This window comes from Desmodus rotundus, chromosome 1, assembly GCF_022682495.2.
Source record: "Desmodus rotundus isolate HL8 chromosome 1, HLdesRot8A.1, whole genome shotgun sequence".
Lineage (NCBI taxonomy): Eukaryota > Metazoa > Chordata > Mammalia > Chiroptera > Phyllostomidae > Desmodus > Desmodus rotundus.
This window is the reverse complement of record NC_071387.1, coordinates 77,676,026-77,702,099: the sequence shown is the minus strand read 5'-3', so window position 1 is coordinate 77,702,099 and position 26,074 is coordinate 77,676,026. Positions and strand designations below refer to the sequence as shown.

Genomic DNA, 26,074 nt, shown 5'->3' with positions numbered 1-26,074 from the left:
TGGAAGGGCCCTCTGAATTGTGTACCGGCGGGTGAGGAATATACTCAGTCTATGTGTAAAAACCTAGTCCTCTGTTTTCTTTTTTAACCTCAGCCAAGGACATTTTTCCATTGCTTTCAGAGGAAGAAGGAGGGAGAGAGAGAGGAAAAGAGAGAGTGAGGGAGAGAGAAACATTGATGTGAGAGAGAAACAATTGGTTGCCTTCTCGTCCATGCCTCAACCAGAGGTTGAACCTGAAACCTGGGTGTGTGCCCTGGCTGGGAATCAAACCCACGACCCTTCATTCGAGGGGATGATGCTCCAACCAATTGAGCCACACAGGCCAGGGCTCCATCTCAGAAATTTCTTGAAGCGGAAGATTAAGAGCTCCTGGCCCACTGGACTTTTGGCAAATACAGACACTGGGTGCTCTGTCTTAGGAAGTGTCACAGAAGAAAAAAGAAATGAGGAGGGCGGGGATGAAGAGACAAAAAGCTACAGACAAGCTGGTGACTTGTCTTACGGAAAGTGGTTTGAACCAGACAAAAACAGCTTAGCTGGCAACAGATGAATTCCTGGACAAAGAAGATTTTCCTTATGTACTGTCCACATCATAAAGAAAGGACTGTTATAACTCCACGATCCATCTATGGACACAGAGGCACAAGAGGAACTGTAGGGGATGCTTAAAAATTTGGAAACTAAAGAGAGCTTATGTTAGTGCAACTCTGTATGTAAATGTTAACGACTTAACCAGAACTGCATGAAAGGCAGGTGAGTTTCATTAAGCTTTGTGCCCTAATTCAGGTGCACTTGACAATAAATCTAAGACAGACTAAATTCCACTGTACAAAAAGACCTGTTGGGTTTTATAGAGAACATTCTGTGACAGGAAAAGTTTTTTCTTCTGAAGTCTGACATAAGATTCTAGGCTTTACCAGAAATTCATCTTTTTATGCTTTCTTCCAGTCATTTCATGTGTTAATTTTTAAGTTATTGTATGTGTTAGTTCTATTATGCATTATGTATTCTACTTCAAATAATTTGCTTTGTACACTATTTATTGTGTAAACATTTCTGGGCCAATAAATACCCGCATCTGGAAAAGACAAGGTTCAGGGAGCTACGTGCAGAACTCAGTTAAGCCCCTGAGACACATTTCTACCCACAGGTCCACATGGTCACGAGGATTTCAAATGCACTAACCTGCTCCTAACATCACGGACGGATTGCTGGTGTTTGTGCAGCTAGTGATGGCGGCGATGACCACAGAGCCATGAGCAAGGGTGAATTCGCTGTTATTATAGACAAATGTCTTGTGGTCGCCATGATGGTCTGGAGCAACCTGGAATCCTTTAAACCCTTGCTATAAGAAGGAAAAAAAAATATATACACACCTATTTATATATACATATATAAATACATGCCTATTTATATATGTATACATATAAACTATATATACGTATATATATGTATACATATAGGTATATACACACATGCATTTATATAAATATGCACATATACATATATAGGTACATATATATGTATACATGTGTGTGTGTGTATGTATAAAGTGTAACTTAAAGAATATGGAATGCCATCATCAGAGGGTTTCAGACCAAGTGCCAGGGAGGTTCACATGAAGGACAGATGACTTTCTGCTCCAAGACCTGAGGCCACGTGTGGAGGAGCTGGCAGATCAAGGGGTGCAGATGGGGAAGAGACATGCAGGCAGGGAATGGAATGAACAAACATGCAGTGGTCAGAAAAACCTGGGCAAGTAGAGTGAATAAGGTGAGAGTCAAGTGGAAAGTAGATGTGCTTTTAAAAGGGTGGGTTGGATGATGTTTATAGATGGTCAAATGCTCTCAGGAAGCTGTTTGACTCCTGGCTAATGGGGGAGGCATCAAGGACTTCAAGAGAGAGAAGAAACACCCGCATTGCCAGGCTTCAGGAAGAGGCATCACTGAGTGGGGCAAAAAGAAGCCTGGGCACTAAAAAAAAATAAACGAGCATGGGGCAGGTCAGGGTTGGGGAAGATTTCCACCCCAGGTATTCACCTTGGCTCCAAGGCAGCTTTCGAAGTCCTTTTTCATGTCAGACACAGCAACTTTGTCCTGCGGCCTTTTGGGTCCACTGCAGCAAGGCACTACGGTCTGCAAATCTAGTTCCACCACCTATCCCCTCAAAAGAGAAGGGAACGTGGGACTGACATTAAGCCATGCCAGAGAATTTACAATACGGTAACAATAAAAACAAACTAAACCACCACATTCAAAACCACAAAAGTCAATGTTCATTTTAACACTCAAAGGATGAACTTCCAAAGCTGAAGATGATCACTTAAGTAGCGATGGGCAGCAGGCAGCCTTGCCACCTCTCAGAAAGACCAGGGTGGGTACTGCAGCTGCTGCCCAGTGTCTCCCACACATCTGTCTTTGCAAAGTGGCTCATAGGTCCTTTTATTTTATTTTAAGTCAGTCTGGGATGGGTTTCCTATTGAAATGATACATAGGCCATTGTACTTTGTCTAAGATGATTTGGGAGGGATGCAGCCATTAAGTCATCAGTGCCATGTAATGGGCCTTAGTCTAATGGAGCATTTCCTTCCCTCAATGTCATATGAAAGAAACTGAGGGTCCCACTTCTAGTGTTCCCTCTAGTCTTGGCTGCTGAGAAAAATGTAGAATCAATGTACACCCTGGAAAATGAAAGAAGGATAAGTCACTGGATAAATCAGAACTCACTGACATGTTTGCACCTCCCTATCTTTCCCCATCTTTAATAATGATCAGCTTAGACTTGAAATAGCTCTAGCCCTTCTAGTGACGTCCTTCTTCCAAGATCTTTTCCATAAGAGGAGTAAATCAGTTGTTCAAAAAGGGGAGCACACCCAACCCAACCTAAAGGGCAAGAGGAATAGAAGAAGTTGTATTGTTTCGTTATGTTTATAGTTCCTTATCTTTTTGACTTCTTAACTTGTGAACGCCCTGTTCTCCTGAGATGACTTGGCAATAACTAATTTTCTATAAGTACATCCCCCAAGGAAAACCATATGCAACTAGAATCACACCTTTGGGAAGAGGAAGCACATTTTTGGTGAAGGTGCTCTCATACCTGGGCAAACTCTGGGTCCTGAGAGGAGTCACTGAAATCCCGAAACATTCCTACAGCCTGAAGATACTTTTTAATATTCTTTACCTTTTCTTCATCACGACCTAAATGGACATTTTAAGAGGTGACAAGTAATAGATATTAATATTTCCTGGCTAAAGATTATAAGCTATTGCCTCTACCAGCAATTACACAGATGATACATGTTTCACTTACACACAATAGCTCTGCTGATACCAGGGCACCAGGGCTAACAGTCTGACTCTCTAGCTGATCTGCTGTTTATTAGGGTCCACTAACTGATCTGCTGTTCCTAAGGAAGAGACTGTTACATTCTAATCTTACCTGTAATTACTCCCCTTCTCTTCATTATGCTCCTTAGTTAGGAGGTTCCTAGGCTGCCCACCTATGCCTCTGCCTTCAGCTAGCCAGACATTCAGCATTCCACATTATTATTAAAATAATAATCCACCCTGACTCCCACCACACATCACCAGCTATGAGCACCTCCTATGTTCTCAGCACTGTCTGTTAAACGCTTATCTCAATCTTTAATCCTTTATCACGACCTTAAGAGACAATTATTATTATTCTCATTCACAGATGAGGAAATGGTGGCTTGGGAAGATTAAGTAACTTTCCCATGGAATAGAGCCAGTAAATGACAGACCAAGATCTGAACCTGAGTTTAACTCCAAAGTCTAAAGTCTTAACTGATAATGCTGTTATCACCGGGAAAATGACCCTGAATGTTCTGCATTTAATCACAAGATGCTGGTTGTAGGAGGTGATACTCATGAAGTATGCCCAATGGGCATACAGTCCACCCTTTCTCTGACAGTTGAATAAGGCTGTTTGAAAGCTTGATCCTTAGATCCACAACACATGAGCAATTTTTGTTTGCCTGTTTCTTTAAATGAATTGTAAAGGTCATCAGCTTTCTTCACAGGCATCATCAAAGCTGATTGACTGAGCTTCATTAACATATTTACCACGGCCTGTTGTTGAGCCCACTGTTCATTGCATCCCATGCCATCCCTGCATAATGATGCACAGGAGAAATTTCTCTTAGGAATGAGAAAGAGTTCGGACTCTCTAGCTGATCTAGAAGAGTTCTACTTCTCTGAAGGGGTATGTTTGTTTCAGTTTCACAGATGCTTCAAATTTGGTGCCAGATCACTAAGATTAGTGGCTACCTCTAGAGCCACAGAAACTGATCTTAGCTCTGGATACACTTTCCCCTCCCTACCATGCCTTCCTTCTCTTCTTTAGGTTGATTACCTTAGTTATTTGTTCTTTAATTTCTTTACCTTTTCACTTCAAATCCTTTGGAGATCAAGGGAGATATTGATTAATCAATTCCAATGTGGTTATATTTAATAAAAACTTCTTTAAAATACTTTTTTCATTACAATTTTAACTACTTCATGAGGATTTTCCTCAGGAAAATCAAGGAGGTTTGGATTTCCTTGGAGTCTGTCGGGTTTTTTTGAGACCTCACTAAGAGATGTGCACCAACTCTCACTTCAGATGCCCACTACTTCTATTTCAAAAGAAACACCAGCCACTGTAGTAAGCACTGGACGTGGAGGAGAAGGCTGAAGTTTGTCTCTGTTCCTTTCTCCTTAATAATTTTGTTGTAATTTTAAGAGTCATATGGATATATAAAAGGTCCCCTCCGTCTTTGTCACACAGAACCAGGTATTAAAAATAAAATTATTTCATATTACTGTCTTGTTCAATATGACTCAGTGACTTCCTAGAATAAAGCACTAAGTGACCACTGTGGCCTACGAGCCCGTGTGGAGCTGGCTCCTGCCAGCCCACTCTCTGACCTCACCTCCCATGGCCTCTACCTTGGGCTGTAGCAACACAGGCCCCTCTGCTGCCCCATCTCTCTCTTGGGCCTTTGCATGTGTGGTTTCCTCTGCCTGGAAAACACCTCCTCCGCCACGTCACATGGCTCGTGCTCCCACTCCAACAAGTTTCCCTTCCAAGAGCCCTTTGCTGACGTTCCTAAGTATAAAACGGCACCCTCAGGCTATTCAACCATTCCCCATGATCTCTTCTCCGTTATCTAATAAATACAATGTCCTATAAATAGTTACGTATTTATTTGTTGACTTGTTCAATACTGTATCTCTGGGACTTAGACCAGATATTGAAAATGACTGAATAAATATTTAATATTTTAAAAATAAATTTGAAAAATTGAAAAGAAAACTGTTCTCAAAGTTAAATTCAAATTTCAGAGAACCACTGACATTCTCAAATGGCTTCAGATGCGGTCTTTCATGTTACATCCTGGAGAGGCCGAAGAGGGATGTCATGGGGCGCTGTCCCTGTTTGGAGCCAGGTGGCCTCAGGTTTGGATTCTAGCTCCACTATTTATTAGCTTTGGATACTTACTGCCACCTCTCTAATCTTTCCTTTTTTCTCCTATTAGTTAATTAATTAATCAGGTTATCCTATCGATCTGTAAAGAGGACGAGAGCAAATGCATACCATGTACCTGGCACTCAGAGGACAGTCGTAACCATTACTAAGATTACTTGTTTCATGTCAAATAGGTACTCGTAGAAGACCAGCATATATATATCAGGCTTCCCGAGTATCTGAGCTTTCTTTTGGCCATACCATGCCCACCTCACATCTTCTGAAATCCCAACAATTATTCTGACTCCACAGAGAGATGGAAAAAATCTGCGAATCTGACCCAGTGCACTCCAAGGGCCGGAGACAGAAGGCAGTGCTCCAATTCTCAGTGTTCTACACAATTTTACGAATGGCCCTCTGCTTCTCCTGGTGTTACACTTACCTGTCTGCACCAGGTACTTGATACTGACTTCGTCAACCGGGAAAAAGGCAGCAGTTGCTCCATACTCTGGACACATGTTGGCAATCGTAGCTCGGTCAGCAATGGACAGCTGGGCAACTCCTGGCCCAAAGAACTCAACAAATTGACCCACTACCCCAACCTGGCGGAGGTGCTGAGCAGAAGAATAGAAAGGTTACAGAGTTGACAGACCACATCTAAAATGCAGAACTATCATCTTATTATCATCTTGCAATTCTTATAAACTAACCTTGTGAGTAAACAGGAACAATAAGTTAGCATAACACATTTTTGATTACTTTAAAAAATAAAGCTTAAAAAGTAATGCCAACTAAATATAACATGGTGTTCTGCACTGGTACTGAAACAGAAAAGGGACATTACTAAAAAACCTGGAGAAGTTTCTAGTTTAGTTAAAAGTGTTATTCATAACAACGTCAGCATCTTTATTTTGACGGATGTGCTATGGTTAGGTAAGGTAATGTTTTGAGAAGCAGGGAGAAAGGTAACAGGAACTTTCTGTATTATCTTTCCATGAACTCTCCTATAAATCTAAAATTATGTCAAAAAAGTTTTTCCAAAAAAAAGTAATGCCATAAATACAAATAACAATATTAAGAAAAGTTTTTAAAAATGGGAAACACTCTTTCTCTCTAATGAGTTCATTGGAAATGACTAGAAATGCTCAAAATGAATTTTTTTAACTCAAATAAATTATGACTTGTATTAGCTGAATTATTGTTTTCAAGGGTATAATGAACAAATTTCTTAAACACAGGTACTAGTCAAATGTAACCAAAATACCCAGTCTGATTCCCATATCTTCTCCGCGCCAGCCACTGGCCAGGGCGGGGGCCTCAGTGACTGACTTGTCCCTACAGGAAGCCAGTTCCATGAATTGTGGACAGCCACAGGGATGGGCTCTTCTGGGCAGGTGAAATTTTGCCAAATTTTGTGTCCAAGCCTTATATTATTCCACATTTGAAGAACAATACACGGATATCTGTGATAAGCTAGTGTGTTCAAATAAATCCAATTCCAAATTCCATAAAGATTACATCGAAGAGGAACTTTCTGGGGCCTTTACCAGGATAGTGTCCATCCCCAATACCCCAAGCCTGCAACCTATACAACCAGAAAAAATTACGTTTATGATCATAAAGAAATTACTTTTCTAATAATTGTTCAAAAATAAAACTGCCTTCTTCTGGCAAAGCAAGCAAATCACATAAAAAATTTATTTCCTAAAAGGGCCAAAGGAAAAGGAAAAAAATAATACTTTCCAATTTGGAGAAAAATCTGTTACAATAATGCAACTTACAATACAGAAAAGGGAATTTAATAAGTCCAACATTATTCACAGAAAATGTTTGTTATTTACATATAAAGAAAAACCATGGGGGAAATGTTGTTAATAATGGGAATTATTCTTACAACCTCAGGATAGTGGTTATTTCCAGGAATGGGGAAGATGGCTTAAACCATAAATAATTAAACCATAAATAATAATAATAAACCATACATAAATGATACATTTTATTTCTTAAAAAAATACACAGAGCTCTGAAGCAAACAAGGCAAAATGTTATCTGCTAAGTCTACATAGTAGGCACATGAATGTCATTTTCACTTCTGTGCATTTGAACTATTTCATCATTTCAAAAAAAAATTGTAAAGAAAAAGGTCCACACAGAAACAGAAGAGAAAATGAACATAATTACCTAAGACTCTACCACAGAATTCTCCCTTATCCAATCTCATTTTAAAGTCACCAACATATGGTTTTCTAGCATTTCCAGGACACACAGAGACCAAGAGAGACTCAACCATGTATTTCCTCCCTGTTTGTCGCTGTGGTTCCAAGATCACAGAGGAGGCAGCATGTGTTACCTTGGTGATGGTGAGCACGATGTCGGTGGATGTCACCAGGGGGTGGGGGTTTCCCTTCAACTTGTAGCCAATCACCTGGGGAAGCACCAAGCTGATTGGCTGGCCCAGCATGACAGCTTCTGCTTCGATCCCACCCACACCTGCATGGAGTGGCAGGATAAAATAATGCTTTCATTATTTCTCACCACATCCCTCAGGCATAATTCAATGTCATTAACAGGTAATGAACCCAGTTACAATGTTGTACTAGTTCAGAGCTACATTTCTAAAAAGAGCAATTATCTTTTCTCTATTTCTACAGAATTTTTAGTGTTTCTCCAAGTGTGGTCCCCAAACACCTGTATCAAAATCCCCTCGATCCCACACCAAGTAGACTGGGGTTCAGGAATCTCCATTTTTAATCAACACCACAGGTGATTTTCACTCATTCTTCATGTCCCTAACCCTTAGTTCAGTTCATTCTTCAAAACCAGGGCATGAGGCCTTTTTCTGAACACTGGAAATACAGCAGCGAACAAAACAGACAAAAATATCTCTTGATACTTGTGGTCATGCCATTTTTTGCTACTGGGATGTACTGGTACCAACATATATTAAAGTCCATGCTGTGGTAAGCAGATATGGAAGAACACTCACCCCATCCGAGAACACCCAAACCGTCAATCATGGTGGTGTGCGAGTCTGTGCCCACAAGGCTGTCTGGGTAAAAATATCCATCCTTATCAAATACCACTCTTGCCAAATACTCCAGATTCACCTGGTGGATGATTCCTGAGCCAGGGGGAATAATTCTCATGTTGTGAAAAGCCTGGGAACCCCACTAGGATTGAAAAATGGAAAGAATACTATGAATGCCTGGCACACTCCTATGTACCTCCCCCTCATACCCACAGACATAAAGAATGAACTGTTGGAACCAAACTCTGCCATACCTTTAAAAATTCAAATCGTTCTCTATTTCTTTCAAATTCCAGGTCTTGATTCTTCTGTAAACTGTCTGCCCTGTCAGGAGAAAAAAACTGAATGTATAAATTTTAAGGCTTAAAATGTTAGTTGTCAAATTTATTGGTGATGAATGAACAAAATGGCAATTTTATCCGCAGGCCTGCTGGGTGGTATTATACATCCATTCACATGGGAAAGGAGAGGTAATTAGCAAAAGTAAAAAGAATAATTATTATTTGATTGAAATAATTCCTACACTCCCTTTAAACACTGTGGGTACAAAATATTAAGTGAACTTTATTTAAAACTAATTCAATCAGTCTGACCCACAGGGCCAGACTCAAGGCATTTATGATTATAACAGTAACTTAGATATTTAAATGACCCATTTCTCTACTCCTTTCTCATCCACAACCTTGTTATAACACCTCTCTGGGCTGAGTCATATAGCTGGGCTGGTACTTTTCATCTGTTTATGCTGGGAGACAGGGAGCAAGTGACATCAGGAGAGATAGGCATTTAGAGAATCATAATATCCTGTCTCTTGAACAGAGGTTCATGAGGAGGATGGGGCCACCAAAGAATATCTGAGAAGCCTAGACTGTATGCTGAGGTTTACTCAGTCATTTAGTCCATTGGGAAAGACACCAGCAATAGAGGACTTTGAGAAGCTTTTTCAAGATTTTTATAATCAAACTACATTGTTTTGAGTCAAGGTAGAATAAGTCATAGTTGCAACTTTGCAGGCTGGGCACACAGAATGTACTCATAAACTATGTATCCCAACTGGGTGAACATAGGAAAGGATAGTACAATTAATAGTTAAGATCCAAGTCTGACATCATTAATAGTTAACACTTACTGATATAACTAGGAACTGGCCACTATTCTAAAGGCTTTACATTTATTTTCTCATTTAGTCTCCATAATGACCCTTTGAGTTAGGTGCAACTAATATCCACAATTTTCAAGAGAGGAAACAGACAGAGAGAGGGTAAGAAACTTGCTCAGGACTACACAGCAAGTAAATGGTAGAACTGGACCTGATACCCTAGCAGTCTGACTCCTGGGTTGATGCTCTAATCCCTAAGCTCTTCTGCCTTCCTGTAGCTGCAGTTACCCAAACGGCAGCCATACCAGTGGTCACAGGAATAACAACCACCATAGTAATAGCAGCAGCTAAAGTGCAAGATTATGTCACAGGTGCTGAGTGCTTTACACACACAAACTCATTCAATAACAACCCTTGACATAGGTACTACTATTACCCCAAAGTGTAGAAGAGGAAGCTGAAGCACAGAAAGTTTAGATAATTTGTCCAAGGCCAGATGCATGTAAATTACAGAGTTGAACCCACGTCTGATGGTCCAGGGGCCTCTACTTTAACCACTATAACCTATTTCTCATCCATCCTTGTCCCTCACTTATTAATGATCTATAGATCCACCTTGGGCCACATGGTGCTCAAGGAAGACAATGGTGCAAAGCAGCATGTGCATTGGTCACTGGGAGCTCAGGGCCTAGTAAGAAATACAGATCCCAACGAGGCAATGACAGGAGTGTGACTACCAATATCATGATATGGGAAATACATCATGTTGAGAGCACTTAGTAAGGGATATAGGGCTCCTGACCAAGATGGAGGCACAGGTAAACACATTTTGCCTCCTTGCACAACCAAAAGAAGGACAACAGCAAATTTAAAAACAAAAAACAACCAGAACTGCCAGAATCGAACTGTATGGAAGTCCAACAACCAAGGAGTTAAAGTAGAAACATTCATCCAGACTGGTAGGAGGGGCAGAGAAAGGCAGTTGGGGTAGAGAGTGAAACAAGCAGTATTGTTCCCTCTCTGACCCCTCCCCCACATACAGGCCACAACTCATCCATGTGGGTTGCGCCACCCTGGTGAATATCTAAGGCTCTGCCCCTTAAAATGTAGCAGGCACACTGAGACAAAGAAATATGGCCCAAATGAAAGAACAGATAAAAACTCCAGAAAAAGAACTAAGTGACAAGAAGATAGCCAACCTATTAGATGCAGAGTTCAAAACACTGGTAATCAGGATGCTCACAGAATTGGTTGAGTATGGTTGCAAAATAGAGGGAAAAGTGAAGGGTATGAAAAATGAAATAAAAATGTACAGGGAACCAACAGTGACAGGAAGGAAACTGGGACTCACATTATTGATTTGGAACAGAAGGAAGAAATAAACATTCAACCAGAACAGAATGAAGAAACAAGAATTCAAAAAAAATGAGGAGAGGCTTAGGAACCTCTGGGACAAGTTCAAACGTTCCAACATCCAAATCATAGGGGTGTTAGAGGAGAAGGGGAAGAGCAAGAAATGGAAAACTCATTTGAAAACATAATGAAGGAGAACTTCCCCAATCTGGCAAAGGAAATTGACTTCCAGGAAGGCCAGGAAGCTCAGAGAGTCCCAAAGAAGTTGGAACCAAGGAAGCACACACCAAGACACATCATAATTACATTACCCAAGATTAAAGATAGAGAGAATCTTAAAAGCAGCAAGAGAAAAGGAGACAGTTACCTACAACGGAGTTCCCATAAGACTCTCAGCTGATTTCTCAAAAGAAACCTTACAGACAAGAAGAGGCAGGAAAGAAGTATTTGAAGTTATGAAAGGTAAGGACCTACGTCCAAGATTACTGTATCCAGCAAAGCTACCATTTAGAATGGAAGAGCTTCCCAGATAAGGTAAAGTTAAAGAAATTCATCATCACCAAGCCCTTATTCTATAAATGTTAAAGGGACATATCTAAGAAAAAGAAGATTATCAAAACTATTAACAGTAAAATAACAATAAATTCACAACTATCAACAACTGAACCTAAAAAACAAAACAAAAACATAAAACAAACTAAGCAAACAGCTAGAACAGGAACAGAATCACAGAAATGGAGATCACATGGAGGGTTATCAGTATAGAGGAGGAAGGGGGAGAATAGGGAAAAAGACACAGGGAATAAGAGGCATTAATGGTATGTACAAAATAGACAGTAGGAGGTTAAGAATAGTATAGGAAAGGGAGAAGCCAAGGAACTTACATGTACAACCCACAGATATGAACTAAGGAGGGGAATGCTGGTGGGCGGAGGGCTTCAGGAGGAAGGGGAATAAAGGGGAGAAAAAATGGGACAACTGTAATAGAATAATCAATAAAATTTACTTAAAAATAAACAAAAAATAATTGTTGAGTTTGGAGAATTACCAGAATTATTAAAATTATTATAGGGACTTAAGTTTATATTTTCAATATATATGCAATCAAATAGGAAAATTCAACTCTGTGAATTCTAACATTGTCAATATTTACACATAAATGTAAACTTAATAAACTGAAACTACAAAAAAAAAAAAGAGAAAGAAAGAAAGGGACATAAATTCAGATCAGGGCTCAAGAGTGCCCTCCAAAAGGACATGACAGCAATGTAGTATGAAGGGTGAGGGGGCGTCAAGCTGATAAAAATGGGGAGGCACTCTCTGGGGAGAAAAGAACTGGCAACACTTATTATTTATTATACAAAAAGACATTTAGTTACCGTGCTGATTTTCCCCCTTTTTCTCTTGATGTGAACATCCTCTAAGAATAGTGTTAGTTGTTCTAACGGTATCAGTCCCTGAGAATGCCTTACCTGAAGGGGTCCATAAACTACAGCACGTAGGCCAAACACAGCCCAATACCTGTATGTTTGGCTCTCAAGCAAAGAATAATTTTTTACATTCTTAAAGGTTGAAAAAAATATATGAACAGAGACAGTATAGGGCCAGCAGAGCCTGAAATATTGCTCCTTTACAGAAAGTTTTGATTCCTGACATAAAGAATGAAAATCTGTGAAGGTGTATGGTTAGAGAAAACCAAAAGGCACAAATAGAGCAGGGAGAGATCCCAGCGCAGCAGAACAAGGCAGGCCATCACTGCTGACTGGCGGATCGGCAGACCCTCTGGACCCTCTGGGCCCTCTGGACCAGGTAGTCGTGTCCTTCCCTCTTGCTGGTACGCTGAGGGCTCCATCCTTCCAATTCCCACCTGTCTCTTCAGGCCCAGATCCACATTCCCAATGTATCCTGAGTATCTGCATCAGGAATACCTCGGGCACCACAAACTCAACAGGCAAACCCTTCTTTCCTGAATCTTGTCCTCATCCCTGTCTGTCTTTACCTAATGATCTCCTGTCTCACCACTTAACAACTACAGCTATGAAAGTCTATTCCAGAAATAGCCTCCTCGCTCGATTATCCGTCAGCCTGTTCAACTATCCTTTGTAATGTCACCAAAATCAGTTTCCTAAAATACAGATCATGGCACATCTTTCAGGTGCCAATGGCTTCCCATTTTCTAAATAATGTACAAATCTCTTGCTTTAAAAAAGTCTTCAATCTGTCCTCAACCTTCCTTTGTTAAGTCCTCTCCTATAATCCAGTACAAGCTTTCAGCTTCAGACACACCATAGCCTTCATACTCTCCCCAAACCCCTTTCCCTGAGCCTTTGCACGCTCTCATCTTTCAGTGTAGAATACCTTTCTGGCTCTTCTCTCTGGGATAAACGCCCTCCAGGACCTAAATCAAATGATAACTGCTGGAAGGACCTCTGACAGGATAATTTGCATCGTCTCCGTGCTCACTGCATTCACTAACTGCATTGAAGTTGTGTGTTTACTAATCTCTCTCTTCTAAGCTAACCTGTTTCTTGAACAAATAGTGGTATACAGGTCTTAAATGGAGTGAATTTTTTTATAAAGAAAAAAGCATCTTGGAACATTATTCCAAAACATATGCAGCACCTGCCTGTGGGGCCCCCATCACTTCTGCTGTGCGCAGACCCCCCGTGAACTCCCAGTTATTCGTTATCTTTTGTCCTCTTGTCTGCTGCACCACAGCTTCTCACAGCAGAAGCAGGGATGGAGCGGGACATTTATCTCAGAGAATGCTGGAGACGTCAGTTTGATGTAAACAACACATTTACAGGACAAGGAAAAGTCAGAAATACTTAGGCTATTTTATGATCTATTAATTCCAGGTAAACAACCTATTTACTCATGAAAATAAAACATAGGTTTGCTAACCTTGACTCAATTAACCAAGTTTTAGTTAGTGACATGAATAAACAGACCTAGAATTCAGATTTTTGCAACACTCAGAATGTTCCCAAATTCACCCAATATACTGAGCTTTTACAGGTCTCTAAATATGGTGGCTTCACAGACCAAAGAGGATACTACTCCTTAGTTACATAATTTGAATTTGGATTTGGATGTATTTCAAAGTTTCTGAGTATCATATTTAATGGTACTCTAGAAATCCACCAACAGTATTTATACAGCAGATAGTTTACACACTCATGAAATCTGGTTGGAAATTGTTACAATATTCTTACTGGGATTTAAGAAATGGTTATTTCTCAGATAACTTTGTAAAACATTAAAATAATGTGTTAGTTTGATGCTCAATTCCTAAAGATGGTGTGAGGTAAATTAATATTATTCAAACCACGCAAATTGTTTAGATATATTTAATTGAGAAAATCTACCACCCTACCACCCTTTACCCAGTTTTTCTGTTTCATTCCTGGAAACAGCTGGAAATAAGCACACAGTTCCACAAAGGTTGAGACATACCACATTTAATTCCTTACAAACATGAGGAAAGAGACCGGGAGGTCAAATTGCAAAACCAAACTCAAGAAATAAAACAAAACAACATCAATGAAAACATTTCTAACAGAAATGTTCTCTTTTATTACAAAAACAGTGTTCGGTAGATTTGGACATCAATTTGGAATCCAAGTTCATCCTTGGATGTTGCTGTTTTCAAAATAATGTTTTCTGTACTACAGTGTACATGAAAAACGTCCATAAAAAATTAAAACCAGAGTTGATAAATGTTAAGGCTTAAGGAGTACAAAAAACATCATACTGACCTTGATGATAACCAAAAATCATTATTAACTGCTTAAGTCAGGAGCTCTACGAATTGTCAGTCCAAAGGCTTTAGACATTACAATAATTACAATTCTGTCTCCACCAGCAGTTTCACCTCCCAGGCCAGCAAAGTGAGGTAAATCCATCCACACCAATGAGAGTTTCCAAGAAAGATCAAGTTGGCTATGATTTTGTGAGGCTACTCTTTATAACTTTTGAAGTGGGACTTGAGGAAACATTATTAATCTCAATAGGATAGCATTTTGTGTATGTGTATACATATAATATATAAATATATAAAATATATAAATATATATATTTAATCCTCATCTCAGGATAGAGGAAGGGAGGGGAGAAGGACAGAGACAGAAACATTGATCGGTTGCCTCCTGCGTGTGCCCTGACCGCAGATGGAACCTGCAACCTAAGCATGTTCCCAGACAGGGACTTGAACCCACAACTTAGGTATATGCCCTGACCGGGGATTGAACCTGCAATCTTTTTGGTGTACCAGATGATGCTCCAATCAACTGAGCCACCCCACCAGGACTGTGTAAATAATTTTAGCTCTTCCTTTGAAATCAAAACATTACATTAAGCTCATGTGATTTAAGAAAAAAAGAAGACAACATGTTGCGTAAAGACGGGTTTAGAGTCCGAAGGAAAGAACAGAGCTGGCAAGCATCCAGTCTGTTTGTTTCAACTGTCAATTAAAGACAGCAGATTTTTCTTTACCTAGATTTTATCTGGTTTGGATATTGGCAACATGAATTTGAGAACGACCAGTTTCTACATTCCTTTCGAGGCTGTATGGCACCTACTTAAATCCCCAAGGAAGCAAATAATGGTTTCCTTTTTCCCTTTGGATGGATTGTTTCATATCCTTAAATGACATTTTATCATGAAATGATAGCTTTTTATTGTAAAAATAAAGAACAATTGCATTTTCAAAAATAATTGCACTGTACCACCTCACTTTCTAATCTCATCATCTCTGCGCAACTTTTCATCTGAGATCACTCTGCATATGCAGTTACACGTGGCTCATTGAGCTACATGGCACAACCGTGTTCCAACTGTTATGTAGCACGTTATAAATATACCTGTAAAAGTTACCTAATAATTCACTGAAGGATGTACTATAATTTAATAAATCATTCTCCTTTATTGTACAGTTAGAGTGCTCCAGATTTTCATTATTACAAGTACTTTAATGAATACTATTAAGTCATTAAGCTTTTTTCTGTATCTATCAGGGTAAGCTTGGAAGTAGAAATTCCAGGACAAACGCTATAGCCATTTTTAAGCATCTTGATGCATATTGCTTTCATTATTTCTAAATTACAGCACTATCGGCAGTGTATAAAAGCGTTCCTTCGTGACCTTTATAATTAATGTTTATTTGCTAATCTTAACTATATTGATAAAATAGTATCTCAAAAATAAAATTTACTTTTTTATGACTTATAAGACTGAAAAGTCTATACACTACTTACCATTTCTGTTTCATTTTATTGTAAAATGTCAAATTTCCTTTGCCCATGTATCCACTGGGTTTTACAATTTTTAAAATGGATTATATAAACTCTTTTTTGGAGGGGGTTGTAGAGATATTTTTTAAAATTTTATTAAGTTTATTGGGGTGACATTGATTAACAAAGTTACATAGGTTTCAAATGCCCAATTCCGTAATACATCAGTTTGAGTCTATATTTTTACTTGCATTGAGATGTGTCTCCTGAAGGCAGAATATGTTTGGGTTTTGGTTTTTAATCCTATCTGCTACTCTGCCTTTTTATTGGTAGTTCAGTTCATTTACATATAAGGTGATTATTAATGTATAATTTCCTATAGCCATTTTATCTTTTGGTAACTCTGTATCTCCATTTTTTTCTCTTGTGTTTCTGCTATTTTAGTTTGGTGGTATTTTTTTCCTGTTCTTTCTTTTTTTGTTATGTGTCTCAGTTCTAGTTCTGTGTGTGTGTGTGTGTGTGTGTGTGTAGGGGGATTACCCTTAGGTCTATGTAAAAGACAGTTTCTTATATACAGTAATCATTTTTCTTCAGATTGCATCTTATCTCCATTGCCCTGTGCAAATTCAGATCTTTATCTACCTTCTCTTTTATGTTTTTGTTGTCACAAATGGTCCCTTTTTATGCTGTGAGTTCATTTCCAAATTGCAGTAGCTATGCCTTCTTCTTTTTAAAAAATGTTTTTACTTCTTTTAATCTTTATGTTAAATTTAAGTGTATAATACCCTATTCTAAATAAGAATTGCAATTTATGTTTCTGCCCAGCCACGAGTCACCTTAACCATGTCTATTTCAGATAACCTCCCGAAGTATTTTCCGTAACGCAGGGCTTGTGGTGGCAAATTCCCTCAGCTTCTGTGTGCCTGGAAAAGCCCTTATTTCTCCTTCATATCTAAAAGATAACTTTGTTGGATATATTATGCTTGCCTGGTAATTTCTCTCTTTTAATAGTTTGAATATTTGATTCCCACTCTCTCCTAGCTGGTAGGGTTTCTGCTGAAAACTGATAATTTAGTGGGATTTCCTATATAGGTTACTGTCTTTTCCCTGCTGCCATGAAAGTCCTTTGTCACTAGTTTTTGACAGTTTTAATATAGTATGCTTTAGAGAAGGCCTTTTTTGGATTCAGATAATTAGGTATTCTGTTAGTTTCCTGGATTCGAGAATCCGGATCTTTCCTTAGGTTTGGGAAGGTCTCATTATGTTTGAATAGTGAGAACTGCTCCCTCTCTTCTCCTTCTGCTATACTCACTATTCTTACATTGTTTTTTCTGATGGACTCAGATGGTTCTTGTAGAGTTCTTTCTTTTCTTTTTTTACTCTGCAATCTCTCTCTTCTTCCATCTATGTCATTTCTAGATTTCTCCCTTCAGTGCCACTGGTGGTGTCTCCATCTGGTCAGCTCTTTTTTCTAAGGTCACTCGTTCATTCTTCTGCTTTTTTATTGAGTTTTTCAGCTCCAGAATTTCTATTTGGTTCTTTTTAAAAGTGTCAATCTCTTTGGTAAAGTACTCCTTTTGTTCATTGATTTTTATTTCTGAGCTCATTAAACTGCCTAAGTAACTTTTCTTGTATCTCACTGAGTTTTTTAACTGAGATCCTGAATTCTCTGCCTTTTAATTCACATATTTCCATGTCTTTATTTATTTATTTATTTATTAGGATTTTACTTATTTATTTTTAGAGAGAGGAGAAGTGAGGGAGAAAGAAAGGGAGAGAAACATCAGTGTGTGGTTGCCTCTCATGTGCCCCTTACTGGGGACCTGGCCTGCAACCCAGGCATGTGCCCTGAGTGGGAATCGAACTAGGGAACCTTTGGTTAGGAGGCTGGTGCTCAATTCACTGAGTTATACCAGCCAGGGCCCATGTTTCTATTTTCTGAAGATTTTTCATTTTCTTTCTGAGCTGCCTTGATGCCTTGGTTATTCATAGTATTTGATGGATTTTTTCTCTGCCTTGGCATTTATGGGAATGAAATCTGCTTTTTTTTTTTTTTTTAATTATTTTATTGTTGTTAAGTGTTTAGCACTTCTCTATTTAGCAGGCTGGTAAGAAGAGGTCTTTCTTGTGATTTCCAGTAGGTGGCACTGATGCACATTTTTATTTTCCCCTCAGGCTGACCACTCAGGCAGGAGTGTTGATTCTAGTTCTCTGCTCCCCAGGACTGCAGAGTGTGCAGGCTGTGACCTGATTCTTCTCCCGCTCACAGGAGCTCCAGGTCGTGTCTGTGGCACCTAGCTGTTCTTCCCCCTTCCCTTCTTCTCCCTTCACTCTGACTCACCCACCTTCAGATGCTTCAATGTGTGGGTCTCCCAGATGTATTTGTGTGTTAAGCAGGAAATCCTTTGTGGAATCATAACTGTTCAACTTCTAACTTCAAGGGGAGAGACCAGGAGGACCTCTCACACCACCAATCCTGAGGTCACCTTGTACACATTCTATATATTAAGAATGTTAGGCCTTTGTCATATTTGTTGGAAATATTTTTCAAGTTATTTCCTGTTAACTTTGAAGTCATTAAATCAATGGATTTTGTTCCCTCTTGTTTTATTCATTGTTTCAAAATTTAGAAAGGTCTTTCTCATTAAGATATTTGACACATATATTCTTGAATTTTCTTGTAAATTATTAATGACTTAATTTTTAAATACTAATGATTTAATTCATATGAACTACACCCTGTACCAAATAATTAATTTTCCCAGCATTATATACAGAATAAGTATTTTTTTCCTTACTGATAATTGATAAGAACTTTATCTAGTTATACTTCTAGGTGAAGATACCAGCTTTTTAGCAGGACCTGGCTGCCTTCTCTTGTGTATAATCTTATAGTTTCTTCCACAAAATACAGAATATACTCCCCTTCACCTCTGACTTGGTACTTGATTGTATGACTTGCTTTGATTAACATCCTTGTGATGAGACGTGATCCTGTGCCAGTCCTGGTTAGGCCTCAATATACTGTGCTTCCCACTTGCCTTTTGAGCCTCAGTGAACAGCTGCTTTCTCCGTCCGCCTAGGCTCAAAGGAAACACACGCGGAATGGTGCTGTCCCAGCCTCCGCGCGGCTGTGCAGTATCAGCAGTCCGCCCGGCCAGGGGTAGAGGGGGCAGAGCCACCCTCTGCACTCAGCACAGATCTCTCAGCCTTCCAACCAACTTGTAGAAGTGCGAGAAATAAATTCTTGTTGTTGACTGACACTGAGACTTTAGGGTTATTGGAAGAATTCTGAGGAAGAGTGAATTGAATATCCCAAACAATAGAAGAAAGAACAAAGGAAAAGAAAGGCATAGGTATTATAGAAACCTACATGTAGAGGTAGGGATCACCAGATATGAAATAGTTACTTGGGATCAAAAAAAGAACAAGGATCCAGTGGTTAAAAAACAAACAAATAAACAAATAAACAAGTAGACAAAAAAACCCCTCTTTTAAGGTCAAACACATACTTGCACCGACAAATTCTCATGGCAGAAATTCATGTGAGTGATTTTCACCCAAACTTTAAACTGGATTTAAACACAGACTGCTCACCCCAAGAAGTACATAGGAAAAAAAAAAAGAAAAAGAAAAATAGTATTTAAAAAAATGTATCCCCCTTCCAAATCTTTACTGAAAATCTATATTAAGTTTGAGGTTTCCTAAATATGAGTTCTAAGTATTTTCTTCACTTATTTAACTACCTACACAAACAAACAGACTTATACCACAAGACTTTGCACAAAGCAGAAAACTCAGGTATTAATTTTAATCTCTCACCTTCTGTTGAAATCAACTTGGATGGAATGATCGATTACAAGATCAGCAGGACAGACGGGGTTTATTTTCTCTGGATCTCCTCCTAACTTTTTCACAGCATCGCGCATTGCAGCGAAGTCAACGACAGCTGGCACACCCCTAAGAAAAGAAGGAATTAAGCATAAAATAAATCTGTCAAACATGTGTAATTGAGTTTTTCATCTTTTGTCTTCATTGGTAAAATTGGCAATGAAACTCTCTCATCAGTGGAGCTAAAATTGAATGACTTAGAAAAGTCAAAGTTTCTGACTACATTTCCTTGAGCTGAATCACAGCAGGTAAGTGCCATGACTGAGCAGTATCTCTACGTGCAATTTTATCACTGCGTTAAAGTTACCAACCAATATGGTCTAAACAGAGAAACTATCAGGAAGCTGGCACTTAAAAACTCTGGAACTTTTACTGCTGTGTCTGTTTCCCATTCACACGGTGGCAAAGACCTGAAGAAGACATATGAATATACATTCAACTTCAGACCAAACTTAAAAGAATAGATAAAATTTAGGAAAATAGTCTGCGAATCAAATTTATAAGTGACTCCCTCCTTTTTATTATATTAGAGTATAAAATTCCTCTAGAAAAGTAAGATTTTGTGTCTAGAAGGAATAAATTAACATCATTTAAAAATGGAGAGGTAGTACTGTCTCAAAAAAGAGGCCGGATGGGGAGCAAAGATTCCTGGGAATAGCAGGATATGAAGGAGGCTTACCAGAACTACATATCACCCCACAGGGGGCTGCACATCAATGTTCCAAGTACAGCTGTTTGAAACCTGTCTCCCTCGGTGACAGAACAAGATAATTCCACTCCTATTTCTTTCACCTCTCACTAGTGTATTTAGGACTATAATCTTCAAGCCCCTGGAAAAGGTGGACTGATTACACAGCCCAATTTGCCTGAAGCAATCTCTGGCTGTCTAAGATTAATAGTTCTCTTTTGTTTTCAAAATTGTCTGGATATTGAGTGATAAATTACATAGTCACTGAGGTTTGTTAGTTTTCTTAAAGCCTTCTTTAAAATCTGACTAGGGAGGCAGAGAGGAGAGCAAAGTGGCAGCAGGCTCACGTGAAGTCCTGCAGGATGACGCGGGCGGGCTTAAATGGCACTTCTATGTTCTTATACTGCATGACTTTCCAGTTTAAGATATTTTCAATATCATTTTTCTTCACCAAAAATTCATCACAGTTCCGAATGGCTGCCTCCAGGAGAACTCTGATAGAAAACGGCAAGCGTCCTAGGGTAACAGAGAGAGCATAACAAAACAAAACCGAAAAACCATGAGGCACCTTATTATAAGAGCTCCTTTAAGCCAATGTCTATAAAGACTTGATACAAGGCATCATACTATTCCTCCAACAGGGAAAATGGGTAAATAAAAACTGATCTTAAAAGTTTAAAGTATGAAGACACTGAATGGGTTTAGAATACATTTAGTACTAGAAAGTAGCCACCATATAGGCAAAAATAAAATATTGCAGTTAATCTTTTCATAATAAATGCTTGTCCTGCTTTGGATTCTGATAACAGGGTTTCCCTTAAGTCATCATGAAAGAAATCAGTGTAGATATTTACTGTACTATATTTTAGCAAGTAACACACACACACAGTAATATTTTTCATGAAAACTAGTGTCTAAGAAATGAGAAGATAACTCCTTTACAATCATTGTAATTAAGACCAAAGTACAATCACATATATCTTCCAAAGAAAACAGAACCCCCAGACAGCAGATAGTATGGCCACTGGTAACTGGGATTTCTAGGATAAAACAATGGTAGTTCACAGGAAAAAAACTACTCTTGTTTATTTAGAAAGGAAATGTTCCATCCTGATTATGAAAAATTTTCACCAATATTATCTGGTAAAGAGAAGAGTGTAAAGGTAGAGAAACACAGGATTTGGAATAAACAAAAAAGATGTATTTTGTCCTATTCTGCTCCCACATTGTTGTTACTTGATCATTTGACCCTCTTGGGGGATTTGGCTTCCTCAGGACTTCTTATACTTTACAGACATGATCTCTGGAGTTGTTTTTCAGATTAAATGATATAATACATATGCACAAATGCTCTATAACTATAAAATACTACATAAATGCTACATGTACATAATCATTATTACCTACTTAAAAAATGAGCAATGTAAGGCGTGTGTGTGTATGAGTTTGCGAAGCTTAACCCAAGACCATTCATCCATTCTTGTTCTCTGCTACTCCCTCTTTCAACCCCCCTAAAAGGCTAGTTACACAGCATAATCATTACGCAAATGAGATACTAACTGCTGTCAAAGCAATTATATCATAGGGCATGTACCTACCATATCTTGAATCGTCCAACTTATTCAAGTTAAAGAATTTCTTTCCTGGATGTGCAGGATCCAAAGGCTCAACGAGCTGTGCAAATGGGTTGCTCATGGTTCCTGGTGGCCACGGACCCCTGAAAAAGTGCGAACATATTTAATTTCTACTCTCAAAGCGGGATCTCGTTTATCTTGATGAGTGTTTGCCCTCTATAAAAGTTATGGTACACATTCACTTTAAGAAATCACTCATCTTTTCAGGGGGGAATGTGGGGCATAAATGGTACAAGGATGATATTCATGGCAAATAAAATGGGTTTCTGTGAAGCTACTGTGAAAGCCAGAATTCACCTCTCAAGATAGCATAAAATCGCAAACCTCTTTAGTCTTTCTTCTTTCTGCAATTTTCCTACATTTTTCTACTGATGAGAAATAGGAAGAAGGGAAATGGAGGATGTGTCTCATTTTAAATCTTGGATATTTGAACAGACCTTTGAGCTGGACTCATATCTTGCTTGACCTGTCAAGGTAAGCAGGTGCAATTGTACAAAACTTGAAATTTGGAAGTGGGGATTTAAAAGCAGCTGCTTTCTGTTGTAAATCTCTGCAGACTTTTAAGTAAATGTGTTGATCAGGAGTCTTCCTGAGGCACTTTTGCATCTGATAGCAACAGAGGGAATCTTTAAGGTGACACTGTGGTAGCATTAAGGCCCAAAGTCCCCAGGTATGTTTGCAGGGAACCCTAACCCCAGCTCTGGGCAGAGTTTCTCATATATTTATCTTTTTATAAATTATAAGTGGTGAACAAGGGAGGACACTGTTCCCGGCCTCCAACAGATAAACAGTGATTTCAAATAACATACAACTTAGAGCAGAACGCATTGGGGTGGCCATCAGAAGACTTGCTTTCTAGTCCTACCCCTGGGGCAAAAATCCTTTAATCGATCCATTCCCCAACAGTCTAAATTTTAAGATTAAGAATAGTAACATTTTCCTACTTAATCCAAGGTTTTCATGAGTAAATATTTAAATATCCAATATAACTTCAGGATGACTGATATGGAATGATTAACATATTACTGTAAAATGACCAAAAAACCCCCCAAAACTATGTATAGGAAACAACTATTTGTGGAGATAGAAAGTGACAAACAGGCCTTGTCTTCATTAAGACATATCTGGACTGGGAGGAAGACTCAGTTTTCATTGTATTGTCCTTTCATAATGTTTGCATTTTTTAAACTATACACATATAACTTTTTGAAAACATTAAAAGTTTAAAAGAAATAGATATTTATACATCTACTGTGTCTAAAGTCCAGTATCAGTTAGTTCTGAGGAGAGGCAGCTGACTGGAAAGCAGCCCCTGCCTTCCTGGGGTTTCCAGGGCAGGAGGACAGGCCAGACACCTGGACAAGAGAACCCTGAGGGAAGAGCTGGGTGGGTGGGCTGTGTGCTGTGCGCTGCTGGGAATTGCTTCTGTCCCCTAGTCCCATGTGGGTTTTGTAGGAGCTGCCATCTGTAGGGGACAGGAAAGCTATCTGACTCAAGTTGGGCCGATCAACTCCTTTTTTAGGAATTCTGGAACTGGAACTAAAGGAAGGCTTGAAAGAGACACTGAAACATACTGGAACTGTGCTCAAAAAAGTATGTGCCCTGGAGCCTGCATCAGAATTACCTAGGGGTCTTTTTTGTTAAAAATATGTATTTCTGAGTGTCCCTCATGAAGTACCAAATCGGAATTGACCGGGGGTGGCAGGAGTCGGTCTTTAATCTCCCAAGTGTTTCTAATACATTTTCAGTTTGGGAGTCCTTGCCAGACACTGTGCAGTGCTAGGGGAGGAACTTAACTTCATTCAGGAGGCAGCAATGTCCCATGAATGGTGTATGAATAACATGGGCCATGTGTGAAAGAGAGAGGGGGTCACAACCAAAATGCCCCCATGGATTAGGCAGGGCACCTACACGGTGAACAGGCAGCAGAGGGCCCAGGCAGCTGGGATGGCGTGTGCCCGACTAATGGGGCAGCAGCCCCGGCCAGGGTCTGCACGTAGAAAGGCTGGCTCAGTGTTAACAAATCCATGTTTTCAAGCAAGGTTGGTCATCTGGATTTTTATATGTACTCTCCTGATTTATAAATGTGGGTTAAGTAAATATCTGTAAACTGTGGTGGGGGTCTGCAACATGATGTTCAACCAAACACGCCTGTAGATTCTGTCTGACCGGATTTGCCTGGTGGTCCACTGTTGGTGACCTGCGTCCCACCCTAACCTGGGAGACGTATTGGCCTGGAGAAATGGTAGGGTAACCAGACAGAGAAAACTCAGGTAGGAAACTACCAAAAGGGTGGAGATGAGACGGAACCTGGGTGGGCAACTGGGTGGCATCTGTTGAAATGGAAAAGAAGTAATGGATGGATTAAAAGCTGAGAGGGATAATTCAGAGACAAGGCTGCTGAGTGAATAGGGAATCACACGGGGGAGAAGAAATACCACTGAACTCCAGGTGCGAAGGAAAGACTGTGGCTGTAGTGTTTCAGGACAGAATGTGTTTATGATGAAGTGGCCCACAAATGCCAGAGACCTGTCATTCATCCCCACTAAATGAGGAGCCAATCAGGAGGAAAAATCCCATAGAAATACTCTCTTTGGAAGAAACAGGCTGCCTTGTCTACAGAAGGAGATGGTTACAAATCTGTGGGCTCACACAATGACTTAATCATCCCATTGACTGGAGTTCTAAAGATGTCAATTTAAAAAGGCAGCAACACTACTATCCATTTGATTTTTCACTGATGCTACTGCCCCAGACACAATTTTTCCACCCCAAACAGCAGCAACTGAAATTATAGAACTGTTGTTTTGTGTGCCTGGAAAATGGATCAATAAGAGTGTCTTCAGAGGCTGTGGGTCATGTCAGAGTCCTCAGAGCCAGGGGACATGGGGGAAAACCTTCACAGAATAAGGCAGGGAGGATCATTCACATCTTTAAAAAGCCTTAAGGAACTTCTGGACAAGATGGAGGCACAGGTAGATATGCTTTCCTTCATTGTACAACCAAAAGAAGGAAAACAACCAATTTAAAAACCAAAACCAACCAGAACTTCCAGAAAATCAAATTGTAAGGAAGTCTGACAACTAAACAGTTAAAGAAGAAACATTTGTCCAGACTGGTAGGAGGGATGGAGACAGGCAGCCAGGGCAGAGAGGATGCACAGCAAGTTGACGGACTGGATGCACAGGCTGGGAGAGGGGGCGGTGTGTAGACCAGTGGTCCCACATTTTGCATACAGATAAAACAGGAGGAACCACTGGGGAGTGAGACAGAAAACACAGTTCAGGGTTCTGACACACGAAACTAAAGCCTCAAAACCTCTTGCTGTAAAAACCTGTAGGGGTGTGGCCTCAGGAGAAACCCCCAGCCTCAGAGGAGAGTTCGTTGGAGAGACCCACGGGGTCCTAGAAAGTACACAAACCCACCCACCCAGGATCAGCACCAGAAGGGCCCAATTTGCTTGTGGGTAGTAGGGAAGTGACTGAAAGCAGGGCCAGACCAAGCAAGCAGCATTGTTCCCTCTCTGACCCCTCTCCTACATTGCCCCACCCTGGTGAATACCTAAGGCTCCTCCCCTTACAATGTAGCAGGTGCACTGAGACAAAGAAATATGGCCCAAATGAAAGAACAGACAACAAACCCACAACTATCAACAAATGAACCTAAAAAAATAAAGAAAGA

The 26,074-nt window shown here is 39.6% G+C and overlaps 1 protein-coding gene across 1 annotated transcript in view; it reads right to left on the bottom strand.

Moving 5' to 3' along the window:
- The window catches only part of ACO1 (aconitase 1), a 59,321-nt gene that overhangs the window by 13,763 nt on the left and 19,484 nt on the right, over positions 1-26,074 (bottom strand). Inside the window, exons 2-11 of the mRNA XM_024558281.3 lie at positions 22,358-22,476; positions 21,107-21,275; positions 20,003-20,140; positions 8,752-8,821; positions 8,456-8,639; positions 7,820-7,959; positions 5,912-6,083; positions 3,097-3,197; positions 2,040-2,156; positions 1,186-1,345 (exon numbers count right to left, since the gene is read on the bottom strand). Coding sequence (XP_024414049.2) covers positions 1,186-1,345; positions 2,040-2,156; positions 3,097-3,197; positions 5,912-6,083; positions 7,820-7,959; positions 8,456-8,639; positions 8,752-8,821; positions 20,003-20,140; positions 21,107-21,275; positions 22,358-22,454 — 1,348 coding nt within the window. The 5' untranslated portion in view covers positions 22,455-22,476. The remainder of the gene's footprint in view (positions 1-1,185; positions 1,346-2,039; positions 2,157-3,096; positions 3,198-5,911; positions 6,084-7,819; positions 7,960-8,455; positions 8,640-8,751; positions 8,822-20,002; positions 20,141-21,106; positions 21,276-22,357; positions 22,477-26,074) is intronic.